The sequence below is a fragment of the Sylvia atricapilla genome, chromosome 4, assembly GCF_009819655.1.
Source record: "Sylvia atricapilla isolate bSylAtr1 chromosome 4, bSylAtr1.pri, whole genome shotgun sequence".
Classification (NCBI taxonomy): domain Eukaryota; kingdom Metazoa; phylum Chordata; class Aves; order Passeriformes; family Sylviidae; genus Sylvia; species Sylvia atricapilla.
The window spans coordinates 67,518,011-67,534,261 of NC_089143.1; the positions used below are offsets into that span (position 1 = coordinate 67,518,011).

Genomic DNA, 16,251 nt, shown 5'->3' on the forward strand with positions numbered 1-16,251 from the left:
TTCCGTGATGAAGCCTCGCTAGGAGGAATGTTTCTAGGATGAAAGGATATAGTGGGTTCTCCTCGGGAGAAAATGCAAGACTTGCTGTGGTTTTGAGGCCGCTGTCATATCTGCTCATTGTTTATTGTTGGGGTTTTTGCATGTGGCTAATCACACCTCGTAACAACAGTTTTTCTTTTTTTTTAACGGCTGTCTTGATTAATATGACGGTATTAGCAAAAATAAGGAATACGAGCCCTTGACTTTGGTCTTTGTTGTCTGCGTTTGCAGCTGACTGAATTATGACTTGCATGTAGGGTTAAAAGTGCTGTCTCCTTTATTTCAGAGCTCTAGGGGAAGATGTTGTCTCTTCTGACATCTTGCGATAGAGATACCTGAGAACAGGTTCAGTCAGAATCCAAGTTCCTGAAGAAGACACTACGACTGTATTGAAATCAGAAGCTGTAAACATTTATTTTTTTTTTCCTCCGTCGCCTGTACCGCGTAAGAAATTGTAATGTGAAACACTTCTCGGACACTCTCCCAGATGTATGAAGTCTGCAAAGCTCTCTGTCCAGGCTGGCTGCTGTAGTCAGTGGTACTTGCCACGTTTGTGGTGTGTATATAGTACTCTGAAGAGAAAACACTTTTTTTATGAAATTCCCAGAAGGAACATTTTACTCTGGACAGCTTTTTCTGTATGTATATGCAGAGAGATTAATGCCTAGAGTTGAAAGGCATTTAGTATACACTGCAAAGTTGGCTTTCCCTCAGCTCTTCCAGATGTATTGTCTCCCCTGTACCCTGGGAACACACACAACTGCCTGAGCCACAGATGCAGCCATGGAGCTGCGTGAACTTGTGAGCCGCACCAGAAGTCTTGCTGAGGGCTGGTCCCAGCCACCGCTGCACGATGTCAGCTGAGCTGTGATCGTGCCATGCTGATCCCAGCACAGCACACAGATGGAGTGACACCCTTCCTGCAGAGGAGAGGCTGCTGAGTTTTACGAGGAAGGGCGGCTGGTTGCTGTCAGCTCTGTCAAGTTCTGCGCACGAGATTTGTCCTGTGCCGGATGAACGCGAGTCTCCCGGCTCCTGAGATGTTGAAGATGTGCCACAGCTTATGACACATCCAAGAGAAGAAGCTTGGTAAAATGGCTCAAACCAGCTTGCTGCAGGGAAAGCACTTTTACTGTAGGGAGTGGGTTTTCCACAAGCTTCAGCACTGCCTCCAGGAGAAAGCGAGCTGCGGCGGCAGTGCTGCCAACAAACCATCTCTTGTAGCGAATCCTGGGAATAACACCGGGGTTGTCTCTGGGAAAGGAGCTGCCTGGGGTGTGTTGTTGGTAGGAGGGCCCGGTAGTGGGAAGACAGCCCTCTGCACTGAGTTACTGTGGCCAAGCTCACCTGCAAACCTACAGAGAGGCTTACATCGCCAGGCCCTGGCCTTCCATTTCTGCAGGGCCCAGGACTCTGACACGCTCTGTGTCGGAGGCTTCATTAGAGGTTTAGTCACACAAATATGCCGCAGCGGACTGATCCAGGGATATGAGGACAAACTAAGAGATCCTGCCATTCAAAGTCTCTTGCAGCCCGGGGAATGTGAGAGGAACCCTGCTGAAGCGTTTAAAAGGTAAAAACAAATTAAAAACAAAACAAAGCCTAGCGAAAACAAACCCAAAATAAAACAAACAAACAAAAAAAAAATCTGCTGTTTAGGTCTTCCTTCCAGTGAGCCTAAGATGCAGATAGTTTAAAACATGTTTGTTTCGTGGCTTGTTATCTCTGTCAGAGTGTGCAGACTTAACATGGAAAAATCTAACTGTCGTTATAGCTGACATAAATAAATATTTACTTTTAAAACAAAGTTTATTATTAATAGTGAATTTATTTACATTTGTATATTAGAACCCTCAGATGTAACTGGGTGTTTTGGAAAGACTTGAAAGTAGTTGACTTCAGAGTGGAAAATACCTAGTCCATGGTCTCCCATGTGCCATAAAGGTAGGGCAGTTGTCCTTCACAGACCTGAAACAGACCTTACAGGACCCTTGGAAAAACTTCCAATAACGTGCTCTGTCTAAGAGGAAACTGGGCTAATGGATCTCTGGGTCTGATCCAGCACATCGGTTTTATGTTTGTCTAAAAATATGTGGTAGGAAAATGTCAATTAACTCCTTATGTTACTTCTCACAATCTGCACAGATTGTGTCAAATCTTTATTGCTACTTCTTCTGCAAGTACTTCAAGGTGCTGAAAGGATCAGAAATTGATCAAGAGGGCTCACCCTGCCCCTTAAGAGGTTTGTCAGCTATCTAAGCTGAATGGTAAAGAAATAATTTTTTTATTATTATTAGTGTTCCCTCACAAACCACAGTCTCCTGAGTATGTCAGTGATAATTCTGTTTCTGTGAGGATAAGGATATTGAAAAGGATATAGTACATGTTTATATCAGTGTATATCCATAGATATACTTAGAACAATGTACAGTCTCAAGAGCACAGCCTGTATCAGTGTGTGCCTATAGGTCTTTATTCCTTTGGGTCACAGTGAAGGAAAATTCATGAAGGATGAGGCTTTTCTTCATGAACAGAGCTTCAGTTGATTGTGTTGCCAGGATAAAACTTCTCCGGAATATTGGTTAAACTGAAATTTTTTTGCTGTTATGTAGTGGTGTGACTTTCTGTGGTACTTGAGGGTTTATTGCCTGGTTCCAGTGTAAAATTCCTCTCCTCTGTTTTTTCTTTCCTGATTGCTAGGATTGTGGAGACAAGTACTGAGGTTGAACTGTAGTGCTTGCTCTCATTGTCATGGTGGTGTAAAAGAGCCTTCTAGTTCTGATGGCTGTTATGTCCTTGCCTGCTGAATAAACAGGATGCATGTCTACATTGTTCTCAGTGTAGTGTCTTAAAGCAAATAGTCTAAACCGAGACTAGTTCTGTTTTTTTTTTGTTTGCTGCTGAGTGAATATGCAACTTCTAACAGCTATTAGGGTCCTACTTTCAGAGGTATTAAGCCCTCTTAAATTCTCATGAATAAAAACTGGGTGCAATTAAGTGTCTATAAATGGAATAGCAGACTAGCCATCTAGCTTCAGGCAGTCTTCTAAAATCATGAAAGTGGATTAATCTGGTGAGTAAGAGCCTGTTCATGTTTAAAAGTCTATTACAAGGAAATCTTTCTAATTTAGTATAGGCAGGTTCTCAGTAAGAGCTGGAATCCTTCCTCTGTTCTAAAAGTGATTTCCTTACTGCACAGAACAGGAGCTGGGTAAATGTCTTTAGATAAAAATGCAACCTAGAAGTGTAAAATATAAGAGATATTTGTTTGGACTGATTTTTATTGACATAGGGTTTAATAATGAGCTGTTTTGAGTAGGTCAGTATACAGGATTCTTGGTTTTGTACTGGAAAAATAAAGTAGGCACAACATCCAGGAATAGTCTTTTCCTCCTCAAATTTTGCAGCAGTGATTGTGAAACTCCCATTATTACACTAAAAGTACTTATGGGGTAACACAACAGCTTCAGTCAAGGAGATTTTTCTTTTCATCCTTCATGTATTCCCTTGCTCCTACTTATGCTGATCCCCTGCTCTCAAAAGCAGCTGTGGTGGATGGTCTTCATTCTCCTGTTTCAGGTTTAGGGGAGATGAGGTGTTGGAGACAAGGTGCTGTGCTGGGAATACCGAGTTTTCAGCACTGTGGCAGGGGACCAGGAGGTGGCTGTTGACAGCGGCACCACGAGCTTGTTCTGCTGGGTGACACAATCTCTGTCCACAAACAGGAGGAGGCACTTGGCAACCCCCATTCCCACCATCAGACACCTGGGTCATTGGTTTAATTGAATCTTTGCTTTGTATAAAACCTGCAAGGAGTGCTTTCACAAAATTGTAATTTAGAATGTTCCATGGTTTCTAAGACTTGCCACACTGAGACCTTCAGTCCTCTGCTCTGGTGTGTTTATAGTTTATGTCAAGTGAAAGTTGTTGCAATGTGAAATGAGTTCTAGGAAGACTTACCAGTCAGATAATTGCATCTCTCATTGTGTAAAGGCACTGAAGAAGCACAAAGTGCTTGTCTCAGTGCTCCATCGATTTTTGCCTTATTTTAGTTTATTCAGTAGGAGAAGAGAAAGATTTTTCTTTAAAGGCACTGTCAATTTTTCGCTCTGCTTTTCGCAGCTGCTCCAGACCCAGCCGTGTATTCATGGCCTAAAATGGAAAGATTTCTCTTCATAAGTGCTAAACAAGATGATACCACTCGATTTTTATGCTAATTGTCCTGGAAATACTGAGAAAGAAAAAGCTTCCCAATGTCTTGTAACATGCCGGTTTATAAACAATATAAAGTTTGTTAGTTAAAATAGTGACATGTTTTCCTGAAGGATGTTTCTTTAAATAGATTTTTAACAGTCCTGATGGTCACAGTGATACATGTGCAAGTGATGACCCTCAGAGGTAAGACGTTTCTCACACTATTTAAATGTCTCCATCTTAAAAAAAAAACTTCTTATGCATTTATAAGCTTTAAATGCCCTAAAAATTCTTCCAGAGGCAGATCTTGCAGCTTTGAAGAACCGGAAGGGCTGAATTATACAAATGTATTTAGCGTTTGGCATTTGTTGCTGCACTGACAGCTGAGAGAAAGAACAGCTACTTACAGTACTTGTCTTATCAGGCACTCAGTGCTGGAGCAGAAAGCAGCTTAAAATGTGAGGGAGAGTGCTGAACCCTCACACTCAGAGATTTTCAGTGAAAGTAAAGCAGAAGGGAAGGAAAAATATGTTACAGACACCAGAAGTTAAGAAATGATGTGATAAACAAAGAATTTAACTCAAAAGGTCTATTAGGCTCTTCTTCCCTATTGATACAGAAAAGTTAAATTCTGAATAACCCAAATTTTGCAATGCTATCTCTAGGGTTGTATTGGTTTTGCTGCAGCAAGTTTATGCTTCCAGTGGTTTGGTAGGAATACAGGCAGATACCATTTATCCAAGGCCATGAGGGCACAGAGGAACTCTGATATAAACTATGGATAATGCTGACACTTGTGTAAACTAGGCTGTAGAAAGGCATTTCTCTTGTTCCTGGTGATGTTGTTCAGACAGAGGAGATGACATTGAACACCTTGGGGAGGGGAAGGCTGATAATTCCCATGTGTTGTGCTGCAGTTGGGATTACTGGTGGGAGGCAGAGCTTGCTTCATTCACAGCCCAGAATGTGGCTGTCACTAGAAGTGTCAGCATAGCTTACTCTGCAGAGTTGATTTGTTTTGTAGCCGTTGCTCTTGAATTTGAAAGATACCCAAGGCCAAAGTTCCTGGGACAGATAATTTAGGGGTGGAAAGTCTTAAATAACATAATGTTTTTAAACTTCCACCAAACTCGCCTTTAGCATGTGTTGGTCTGGTACGAACTTAAACCAAACTTTGAATTTTGCTTGGGTGTGTTGCTGCAATTAATAAGTCACAAAAAAATGATGAATTTTCACATCTCCCAGCAGGCTGGTGCAGGTGGAGCTACTTTGCTGTCACTCACAGGTGAAGTGTTTTTTTCCATCATCTGTCTTTTCAGGGAACTTCAAATCTTGTGAGACTGTTCACATCCTTATTTCTCACACACTGAATTTGGGTCAATGTGTCCTAGTGTCTCCTAGCTTGTGAAGTATCCTAACATTTTATTACTGAAAGTATTTCTCATACAACTGCTTTAATGTAAGAGGGTCTAAGTGATTTTTATGAGGAAAAAGAATGAAGGTGTGGATTCAGATTTCCACTTATTGCATTGCTAAAATCGTGTTCACATGCAAGTACATGTCCCTGATCAATAGAGACCTAAAAAACCCAGAAATTTAAAAGAAATAAAGCCACAAAACTGAACCAGAAAGAGCTGCTGAACAAATCTATTAAAGAGCTTCACAGAAGTTTTCTCAAGCTGATGGTAGCATCCTCTTTACCAAAAATGAATACAGGGAATCTGTACCCCAGAGCTTAAGTATCCTTTCTTTTTCAGAAAGGAGACCAAGTTCTATGCATGCTGGTACTAAATTCAGTGCAGTGGTTCCTTTTGCAGATTCCCAGACTATCACAGCTTTTCTTCTGTTTCTATCTCCTGATCTCTGCGTGCTCAGCAGATTTGCCTTGTAATTTAGCATAACCAATAATGTTAAGTGATGTAAAAGCCAAACAGTTTTATAGTTCTCTAAAATATGCAAATACCTGGAGACGAGTGGAAGAGGTGTGAGAGGTCATGTGAGGTTCTCTGCTGACTGCAAGTTTGAAGCAGGGGTTTATGTTGATTAAATTTGAAAGCTTTGCGTGAGTCACTCCCTTGGACAGCGTGTAAGTGCTGCAGGTCTTGTGCCAATTGCTGTTATCTGTGTAAAGTTCCTTCTGCCTGCTTGGAGAACTCGAAAGGATTGAGCCTCTGGTGTTTTGTCTTTGGCAATGTAATGGAAACCTCATAAAGGGCAGAATTCAGAGGAAAAACCTCTGAGTGTCAGCCAGTGCTAACAAGCATTTCCTTCCCCCAGCCCTTCACCTGTATTGCCTTTCCACGTTACTAAGTTATTTATCTTCTTCTTCTCTCAAGAGTTGTGTATCACCAGAAAGTTGCAAATTGTAGGTGATAGTTTTTGCTCCTATCTAAATGTTACGGAGTAACAAGCTTTATTTTAAGTTCTGGATTCTTTGTCTGACAATGTAGAAAACAGTGGTTTGTTCAGCAAACCTTCTGTGACTTTTGTCCAGGGACTTTCAATCTGCACTACTGAAATGTATTTTTCCTGCTTAGATGAAGGAAAAGATGTAGACGTTGAGTTATAAATGATAACAGATGAAGTGTGAAGAAGCTGTTCATTTTTAGAACTTCTTGTACCATCTTTGAAGTCAGTAATATAATTAAAACGATAATGGATTTGTGTAGGCTTTATTTGAACAATTAACTAGTGAGCTTTTTGCTGGTTTGGAGTAGCTTATTTCTAGTTGCAAAAATTTGAGTGCATTTTGGAGTAAATTTGAGATGAATTAGGAGTATCCTGACTTTAATGGGTTTTGATATTGCGCCCTACAAACTTGAGAGTTTTCCTTGCTAGTGAATTAACCACGGTATGTGCTTCTACTGCAGTTTGCAGCACCCAAGTTCTTGGACTGCTGTGAAAAGGTGAGAGGCAGCACATTGGAAACAGTTAAAGATACCTGAGCTTGGGCTACTGGAAACCCCAGAGCTGCTGGGATTTCTATCAATTTACTCTAGAAGACATTAGTAATTCAGTATTAATCTTTTATGCATGATAACTGACTCAATTTTTCTCACTCAGGTTTCAGACTGTCTGGGAGTGATCTACCTCTTTTTCTCTCATCTACTTTCATCTAGAAAAGGGCTGCTACAGAGCCTTTCCCTCTGCTTCCAGAGCTTCAGTACAATCTTAGGAGCTGTAACTCTCAAGTGGTGGCAATAAGGGTGTGAATTTACAGATTTTATCGGACTCTTTTAATTTAGTATAGCTCTAAATGGTACAGGCAAGGACTAACTGTATCCTGTTTCATGCAAAAAAGGATCTGAATGCATAATAAATTAATTTACAAGACCCTTTAAAGAAGAAAGCTGTTAAACTTCCAGTTGGTTTGTTATACATTTACCACATGTAAAGTTCAAATGTGCAATTGTCTGATTTGAACATTGAGGAGGTTGGAAGAGGAGCTCAGAAAAATCAAGTCCAGCATCTCCTTCACCATACAGAAAAAATTGAAGATCCTAGCTTCATCTGCTCTTATGCTTCACAGTTCTTCTAGAAAAAAAATTCCATATGTTACCCTGAGCTGTTTTTTTCTTGCTATAATCCAAGTTTTTTTACTACTTAGGGTGTTCTCCAGAGACCTGGAGAATAAATTCTTTCCTTGCTTTTTGGGACAGCCTTTTACATCTTTGAATATAGCTTTATTCTCTTTCATCTCAACCTGTAATTAATTAATTCATTTGGTTATTGTCTTCGGAGGTCACACCTAAGAATGTGGCATTAAAAAATTCCTTACCTAAATAAAAGGGTTCAGTTTCTAAAGGGGATTTTTCTTACCAATGTTGCAGATGTGTAAATAGGCAACATTCTACTTCTGTACTTCCCCAGATTTTTGTCCATTCCTGTGTCTTTCACTTATGCTTGATTAGAATCCTGAAGCTAGTTGGACCCTAGCCCAGAGAAGCTTGATCTGATAGAAGATTGAATTCTCATTTTAGTAGGAGTTCCCAGTTAAAAACGATCTCATTACAGTTAAAATCAAGTTGTTTTGTTTATCTGTGATTTATTTGATACCCAAAAATGATGGAGGCAAGATACCAACTGAAAATCATAACAATTTATGGGTGAGATGAGAAACTATTTCTGTAAGAACATGCTGCAAGAGGTTAAAAAGAATCTGCCATCTCAGCCTGTCTTTCCAGTGGAGCTGCAGGAGGTAATTTGCTTTGGTGGGAGCATCTTGAATTTGCTTTGGTGAGAGTCTCTTAAATTTGCTCTTGTTGAGAGCATCTTGACTCTGCTGGAGCTTCTGAGTACGTGTATGTAACTGGGCCTTGAGACTTTTGACTGCTGCTGGGTTTCATAGGAAACTGTGTTCTGGTGTTCTCCAGACCATTAGAACAGTTGAGCACTGCCTGAAGCTTAAGTACTTAGTGGCATGTTTCTCTTTAGGCTTTTCCCTTAAATCTGTGGAGTTAACGGGTCACGTAGCAGCAGTCAGTGTTTCTGCAAGAGCAAGCTGTATGTTCCTCTTTCATTGTATGGAAGCACAGCCTACAGACTGAACATAATACCATTTAAGGTTTTAACCTTTTCAGATTAAATTACCATAAGAAAGTTTCCCCAAGGCATTTTAATAATGACAACTTACATAGACCTTTTTGTCTTCTACTTCTATAGGCATTAACATTTTGGCTTTAATCAGTGTGGCTCAGACTTAAACCTTACAGGTTTTCCTATAAGCTGTTTAGTTAGATGGACCTTCATAGCAATTCTTACTTGTTAATTATTTCCCTTCCCTTCAGTTTTCTGTGCACATGTTCATAGCTTGTGCAAGGGTTTAGGTTTCTTTTCCTTTCTTCTTTTTCAATGAAAAAATGAAAGGGATTTGGAGGATTGTGAAGTAGAAAGGATGTAGTGTGTCTTATATACTGGGAGAAGATAGTATTGAAATCTTGCCTCCTGAAAGCAGTGCCTTGAAGAGGTTTCAGTTTGAGTGTGATGATGTGTACAGTACACTGAGAGTGGTGAAAAATCTTCTGTGTTTGTCCAGGAGCCAGGAATGTTTTCAACAACAGTTAATGCAGAGATGCTTTGTGGTTGAAGAATGACTGCTGAAAAAGAAATAATTAGGCGAAAAAAGGCAAGAAAATAATTACTTTGACCCAAGGGTTGAGTTGTACAGTGGTGTTCAAAGGTATTGCAGAGGAGGTGCCGGAAAGAGTGGAGGTGGGTAGGTTCCTGGTCTGCTTGTTGACATCAAAATGTGATAAGATAGCATTAAAAAATAACTGAAAACGAGATCATGAGAAGAAGGCAACTGAGGAAATTCACTTGCTATCAAATTCCCCTCTCTGTCATGTGTTTGCAGATAACCTTCAGGCAAAGTGAGGGCCATGCAGGTAGAAGGCCATCAGACTTTTGGGCTCAGTTGTGGATGCTGCTGTTTAAATTGATGGAGTGAGAAGAAGAATGGAATAAAGGACAATATGTGAGTGGAGTTTGAGTCCACAGACCACCAGCAGTGTCTTTTCCTTGTTTGTTTTTTTTCTTTGTCGTGTTCTTGTAAGAGCTGGTAGTGCTTATGTGAAGAAGGGGAGGTGGGCATCTGGCTGTGCTCAGATGCAAGTTGTGTGCTACAGATCTGTGATATCTTAGAACATGAGAGAGGAAAGGGGCCCTGGCAGCACCTTATTTAAGGTTATTTGCAGCATCATGGAGTTGTTCTGGAAGAAAGAGAGCACAGCTCAGAAGTTCTAGGTCTAGGTAGTTAAGGAAAATACCAGCAGTGTAGAGATGACAGTAACAGGCAGGTAGGGATGAACCTCAGGAGGGAAAACTGTTAAGAATGGGATTACAGCATTAGAGCAGTTAATTACTAAGTCTTGCTTTAACTACATCAGCTCTCCTGTAGTGATACTGAGCAGGATACACTCAGCTGTCTATCCTTTTTCTCTGCTTTCCTGGAGTAGAGTTCAGCAGGACATTAGAAAACAAGCTCAGTTTGTGGGTAAAGTGAAGCTGGTCCATGATAAGAGAAATTGTGTCCTAAAGGATTTTGGCTTACCCTAAATGATCAAAGTCTAACAGGTGGAAACTTCAGCAGCCGACAGCACAGCACTAAATCATTCTGTGTTTCTATACTTCGTTAGCACCTTATTTTATTTTAAATTGTGGTTTTCATTCACAGTAAGCAATTTGTGTACGAATAATCGGAGGGGAGGAAGAGGAAGATGTAGTTCCTGTCACTTGTTCTATTGTAGCTAAGGCTAATAAATATTAGGCTACAAAGTCACTTCCAAAGTTAAATGCATCAGTGCTGTAAGAGTATAGATTCAGATCTACACAGTGCTAACCTAACTGTTATTTGAGAGTAAATTATGGTGACAATACAGAAAGCGTCAATTGGCAAAACAGAGAAACTGTATCTGCTTGAGGCTGGGGATGAAAAAACCCAAACCACAAGGTAACTGATAAGGCCCCAAGGTGATGCATGAGGAACATATGCTCAGTGTACTTTGGGTAGTGTGGGAGAATAATTCTGAAGGGGGCACATGAAAGCTGTTCCATCTGTTGCCTCTTCAACTAAGCGCAATTAACATTAGGACAGTCCATTTTACTAAGGTGGAAAATGAGATGGATGAAGATATATGGTAACACAAACAGTAGGAAAGCTGTCTTGGGTGTGCTTGACTAAGAAGGTAAATTCTCAACAGCTTTTCATCTGGTATTTGTGCAGAGGATTTTCTCAAAATGAGGTTGGACAGTATAATCCTGCAATCAGTTCAGCAGTGGAAGTGTGGGGTGCTTTATGATGGTGTGCAGGACATGACACAGGCAGGTGTGGGACAACTTGATGAGGGAATGATGAAGATTTTAAAATGCCTGTTGTTGTTTAGCCTGGTTCTTCTAAGCTGGCAGTTCAAGAGCCCCCTGTTCTGAAGGAGCAGCTTACTACTGAAACAGCTGCTGCAGCTCCTCTTCTGCCAGCTTCTCATTTAGTGATGTTTGGGTTTTTCCCTTTGGAATGCATAGGAAAAGTCTAACTAATTTGGGGATTGTCAGACTGAACTGCAGTAATGATGGTGGCTCTTTTATTGTGCGTATTAATCTACTGTATTCTGTGTTATGATCATGGAATAATAGAACACAGTAAACTAGCATAGAGCCTGACAACAGCCACACAATTGAATTTATTCAATGCAGTCTTCTACCTGCCTCATCTGGGAGTTTTTAGGTTTCTTTTTGTGCTTTAGCATTTACAATCCTGCCAGCAAATACAATCATATACCTGGAAAGAAATACCTATTCCTTCAGATGTGTTTATGCACTGCATAAATAGAAATGGAAGAAAGAGATTTTTGTCTATCTCCAAAATGTAGAATAATGCCTGTAAAGCTACAAGTTGTAGCTCTACTACTCTGTTATGTACTAATGTGTTCAGATAACACAGCTTATAGAAGTTACATTTTTGTTTAACAAAGAAATATTAGTTTGGGTATAATTAGGGAATCAGGCAGTTAATAAGGAAAGCTGAAAAGACTGAATGTATGTGTGTATATATATTTTTTTTTCATTTGCTGTACCTTTAATTTCATAAATTATTTAAAACTAACCTTGTAATTTTAATACATTCTGTTGCAAATATAAACTTGTTCATTTTCTTATTGTGGTACCCCACTGTTACATGTTGCATTTCAACCACAGGCTTTTGAATATTTGCAAAGTAAGTTATTATCCTAACTTTACATGTATGGAAAATAAGGTGCAGTATAGGCAATTCTCTCATTTCTACTAATGATAGTTTTTAGTGAGTCTGATTTGATGCTTTCATCTCATGCATTTGATGTAAAGTCGTACATTCTTTGGCACCTCCTACTTTTTTTTTTTTTTAAAAAAGAGATCGATATGCAGGAAAAAACACCATTGAGAACTTAACTGATGCTTAATAGAAAGAAAAACATTGATTTTTGACCCTAAGTAAAGAGCTTTAAAGCAAAACCTGCTGGATGACAAATCCCAGGAATAAATCTAAATAGCAGCAACTTAGGCAACAGCTGAAAAACTGGAGCTAGAGGAGGGGAAATAGGCTTAGTCATGTAGGTCATGGGACAGACAAGAAGATAAGTCAGGGAGTAATCAAACGCCTTGGGTATCTTTATACTAATGGAAAAAAGGTAAGGGGTGAACAAGCAGAACTGGAAATTTTAGTGTACAGTGAAGATTGAGTTCGGTGCTCTAAAAGATCTGTCAGGATAACTTGTATAACAGGTATGTGTTTGAAAAAAGTAGCTTGTTTTATACATAATATGCTTGTTTGTAGATCCAGAATAAAGTAAAAAAATTAAAGCCGCTGGAAAATCTGAATAAAATACATTCATGTGTGATGATAGCCCTCCATGTAGGATTTCTATTTCAAGGTTTTTGGTATGCCTGATCCTTCATGGACTGTAAATCAAACTGCCTACCAGCTACCTATCAGACCACTTCGTGTGTCTAAGAGTTTTGCTTTGTCTTAGCAGAGTTCTTGGGAATTAAGAGAGACTCCCACACCTCAAAACCGTGTCTTTTGTAAAATTACAAGTGTTTTACCCTAAAAGCAGCAAGCTCAAGTGAGCTAAGCTGCTTTAAGGTAACAAATGGCATTATCCATGGCATAGAATTTGGATGATGATGTCTGCACAGTTAAAAATTTGAATAACAAATAGGAGATAAAGATCAGCTGGGAAGGCATGATACAAGCCAAGGAGTCTGCCAGTGACCATACTTCTGATGTCAAAGAGGAGAGAATAGCTAGTGGGGAGACATAAATCAGCTTCAGTCAGATTGGAAAAAATCAGCTGAGGAAATGAAAGAGATCTTTTGGATGTAGTGGCTACGAAATTATCTTAAATGCCTGTGTTGGGTTAATGGCTGGACTCAAAGGTCTTTTCCACCCTAAATGATTCTTTGCTTAGAAGGGGAGAAGGAAGAAAGACAAGCTAAAAGATGGAGATGTTCACCATCTCAGAGGATTTGTGAGTAAGATCTGATGAAGACAAGTCTAATGAAAGAAAGGAATTGGCTGGGAAGAGCACTGAGGTCTCAAAGCATTATGTTAAATGTCTAGTTCAGTGAAACTGAGCTCCTTGTCACTCACATGCTAAACTCTAGCAGGAAGGTGGCAGAAAGAAAGTAGAGCAGCCACTAAATGTGAAAGTGAAAGAGTAATGTAAAAATGAGAGCAAGACTACAAGTTCAAGGTGCATTAATCACGTTTCCTGTGAAGTGTGTTTACAAATAACTCCATCTATATGTTAGCAGGAAAAAGACAATATCCACCAAGTGTTGGAGTGCTATTCCTTGGGGAGGAAAAACTGATAGCAGTAGGAAAGCTAAAATTTCAATGCTCATGTATATTGCCCTTTCTTTAAAAACAGTCATTTTGCAGTCAGCTGACATAATTCAAAGTAGCAAGTAACAGGTAAGATCAAAGGAAAATGGGCCAAAAACCTCAAACAGATACCCAAGATAGAATAGATGAGATGTTCTCAAACTGTGGCTGATTGTCTTCAAAGGGCAGGTTATCAGGATCGCTGAAAATTCAGTGTTGAAAGAAAATTTTCTGTATTTAGTGCCTTGATTTAAAGGGATATAAAAGGCGTGGGGAATGAAAAGTGTGTCAGTCGAGATGAAAAATGCCAGAAGAAATAATCAGACAAACTATTTGCAAGCAGCTGAGAGATAACAAAGAGATGAAAAACAACTAACATGGCGTGACATAGTTTTGTTTTGATAAATTTAATCTAATGTCTGTTTGGAAGAGTCACGGGACTTGTGGATAAGGGCTAACCATAAATGCCATCTTGATTGCAGGAAGGCTTTGCTTGCATGAGACTGGTGCAAACAGGCCACGTGCAAGGTAAAACTATATTTGGCTACACGAAATAAGAGATTAGTAACTGTACTTAATTACCAAAACTCCACTTTCAAACTGACACAGCACATCATGTTGGTTTCTCAGAGGTCTGTCCTGTGGGTTTGTTTTTGTTTTTGTTTTTTTTCAGCCTGTTCTTTAATTCTATCAGCCGACTGGAGAGAAATGGTTAAAAATTTGGGGTACTACTGGCTTTCTTGTCACGACCCTGGTGTTATCTGTGGGGCAGAAGTTATGGGGCAGGAAGTATAAGGTTTGAACTGCAGGAAAGCAGCAAAGGTTAGAGACATGAAGGGAAGAAGAGAACTTCCCAGTTTCAAGAATATTGAAGCATTGGAATGGATTGCTTAGGGAGACCTTGCTTAGGGGAAATTGGAATCAGGCATGCCTAAGCTTGTATCTCAAGGATGACAGATAAAGAGCTGATCCTCCTGTAGGTGGGGAAGTGGACGAGGTGACCTCTCCATCACTATAAAACAGCTATGAGAGTTTGTGTGGAGTACATTGCCTTTTTTTTATATTACATGTTCGGGCAAAATCTTTCCATTGTCTCGTGTACTCTCCTCCTCTTTGCCTTTGGGGACGCAGAGATTTTTGTTTGTCAGACTTGGGAATAATACAGAATACATTTTATATGTTAGCACATGTGGCCAGTATATTCCGTTTAAAATACAGTCATTTTAAGCAGTTGTGAATGCTTTTCAGCCCTAGTCCTGTATTCTTTATAACAGCCAAGTTGTTTGCAAACTGTTCTGAGCAGTCCACTGTTAGGCCAAAATATTTGCTCTTAAGGCTTCTGTTCCCCGAGGTTTCAAGTAAATCCACAACTAGGGGTGCTTTGTAGCCAAAAATTACCTGTTTTTGTGTGAGACGGTAGGAGGGCTCTAATCAGTGCCCAGGGTCCAGCATGGGCTGTTTCTGTGGGACCAGTGGCGCTGGTTCCACCATAAACTCTGCTTTTGTCTGGCCCGATGCCCTAGAGCTGGCTTTTGTGCTCTCCTGGTGGGGCTGCAAGTCTGCCTTACAATTGCAGATAAAATCCAGGTTGCTACAAGACATTGCAAAATCAGGTATTGAGTTGCACAAGACTTGCCTGCTGTTTCTAATTCACCACTTCTGAAAAGGCCAGACCCTTGATTTACATCTGTGTGCTTCACCTAGAGCTTTCCCAATAGGTGATTCTCAGGGTGGGTTTTGTTTTGTTTTGGTTTGTTTTCTCCTCTGCCCCTTCCTTCATAAGATTATCCATGGCTGGGTAGAATTGTTAGAGCCAGTTTGTCTTCCTGTGCAGCCTGCCAATAAATAATTTACTGGAAACAATAATCTGTATTATACTGTAGCCCAGGAGTTTGCCTTAATTCCGATATTACACTTATTCAGAAAGTCATAATCAGCTGCAGTGCGCTTTATCTTGTTGAGAAAGTACAGAACAAGTGCCTCGATAACCAGATCAGATGTGTCAGTGTGTACACAGGTGTGCACACATCCAACTGGGTCACTTCACTTTTGCCTGATGGGTTATATTTTGCAGCTTTTTAAAGTCTGGAATTGTTCTGTGCTTCACAGCCTTTGTATTTCATAAATATTGCGAGTTAGTTAAGGGTCCCGTGTGTCTGTTTTTCTGGATGTTATTACCGGTATGAGCAGCTGGGCAATTAGTAAGAAGGAAAGGCCTGTATTCCACATGTATATAGTGCCAAGAATTGGGGTGGTGATATATAGAGAGCAGCTATTGATTTGATCATTAATTTCCCTTTTAATCATTAGCCAGAATGCATTATAAGGCAGGTAAAGTAAGTCATGTTTACTGTAAGTCACCCATAAGATGTAAATGCCTTGTCACAGGACAAAATAAAACACACTCCTCTACAAACAGGGCTACAAGCAATTTGTAAAGATGCTCTGGTTTTTCTTTCTGTGTGAATACAGCTGTTAAAAGTACTTGGAGAGAGGGTAATATTTCATCAGCTGAACAGCAGGAATTGTCAATTTTATTAGAAGTTAAATTCACTCTTTTTTATTGCGACCTGTGCCCCAAATGCAGTTTGGAAAACGAAAGAGAAAAATGCGGCTATTGGTGTAAGTCTGTCTTCGCTGAAGCTTCTAACAGTCTTCAACAG

At 40.0% G+C, this 16,251-nt stretch overlaps 1 protein-coding gene across 1 annotated transcript in view; it reads left to right on the top strand.

The window, feature by feature from the left end:
* The window catches only part of ANKRD50 (ankyrin repeat domain containing 50), a 39,783-nt gene that overhangs the window by 656 nt on the left and 22,876 nt on the right, over positions 1–16,251 (top strand). The window contains exon 2 of the mRNA XM_066318201.1: positions 326–1,612. Within this exon, the coding sequence (XP_066174298.1) occupies positions 1,134–1,612 (479 nt within the window). The 5' untranslated portion in view covers positions 326–1,133. The remainder of the gene's footprint in view (positions 1–325; positions 1,613–16,251) is intronic.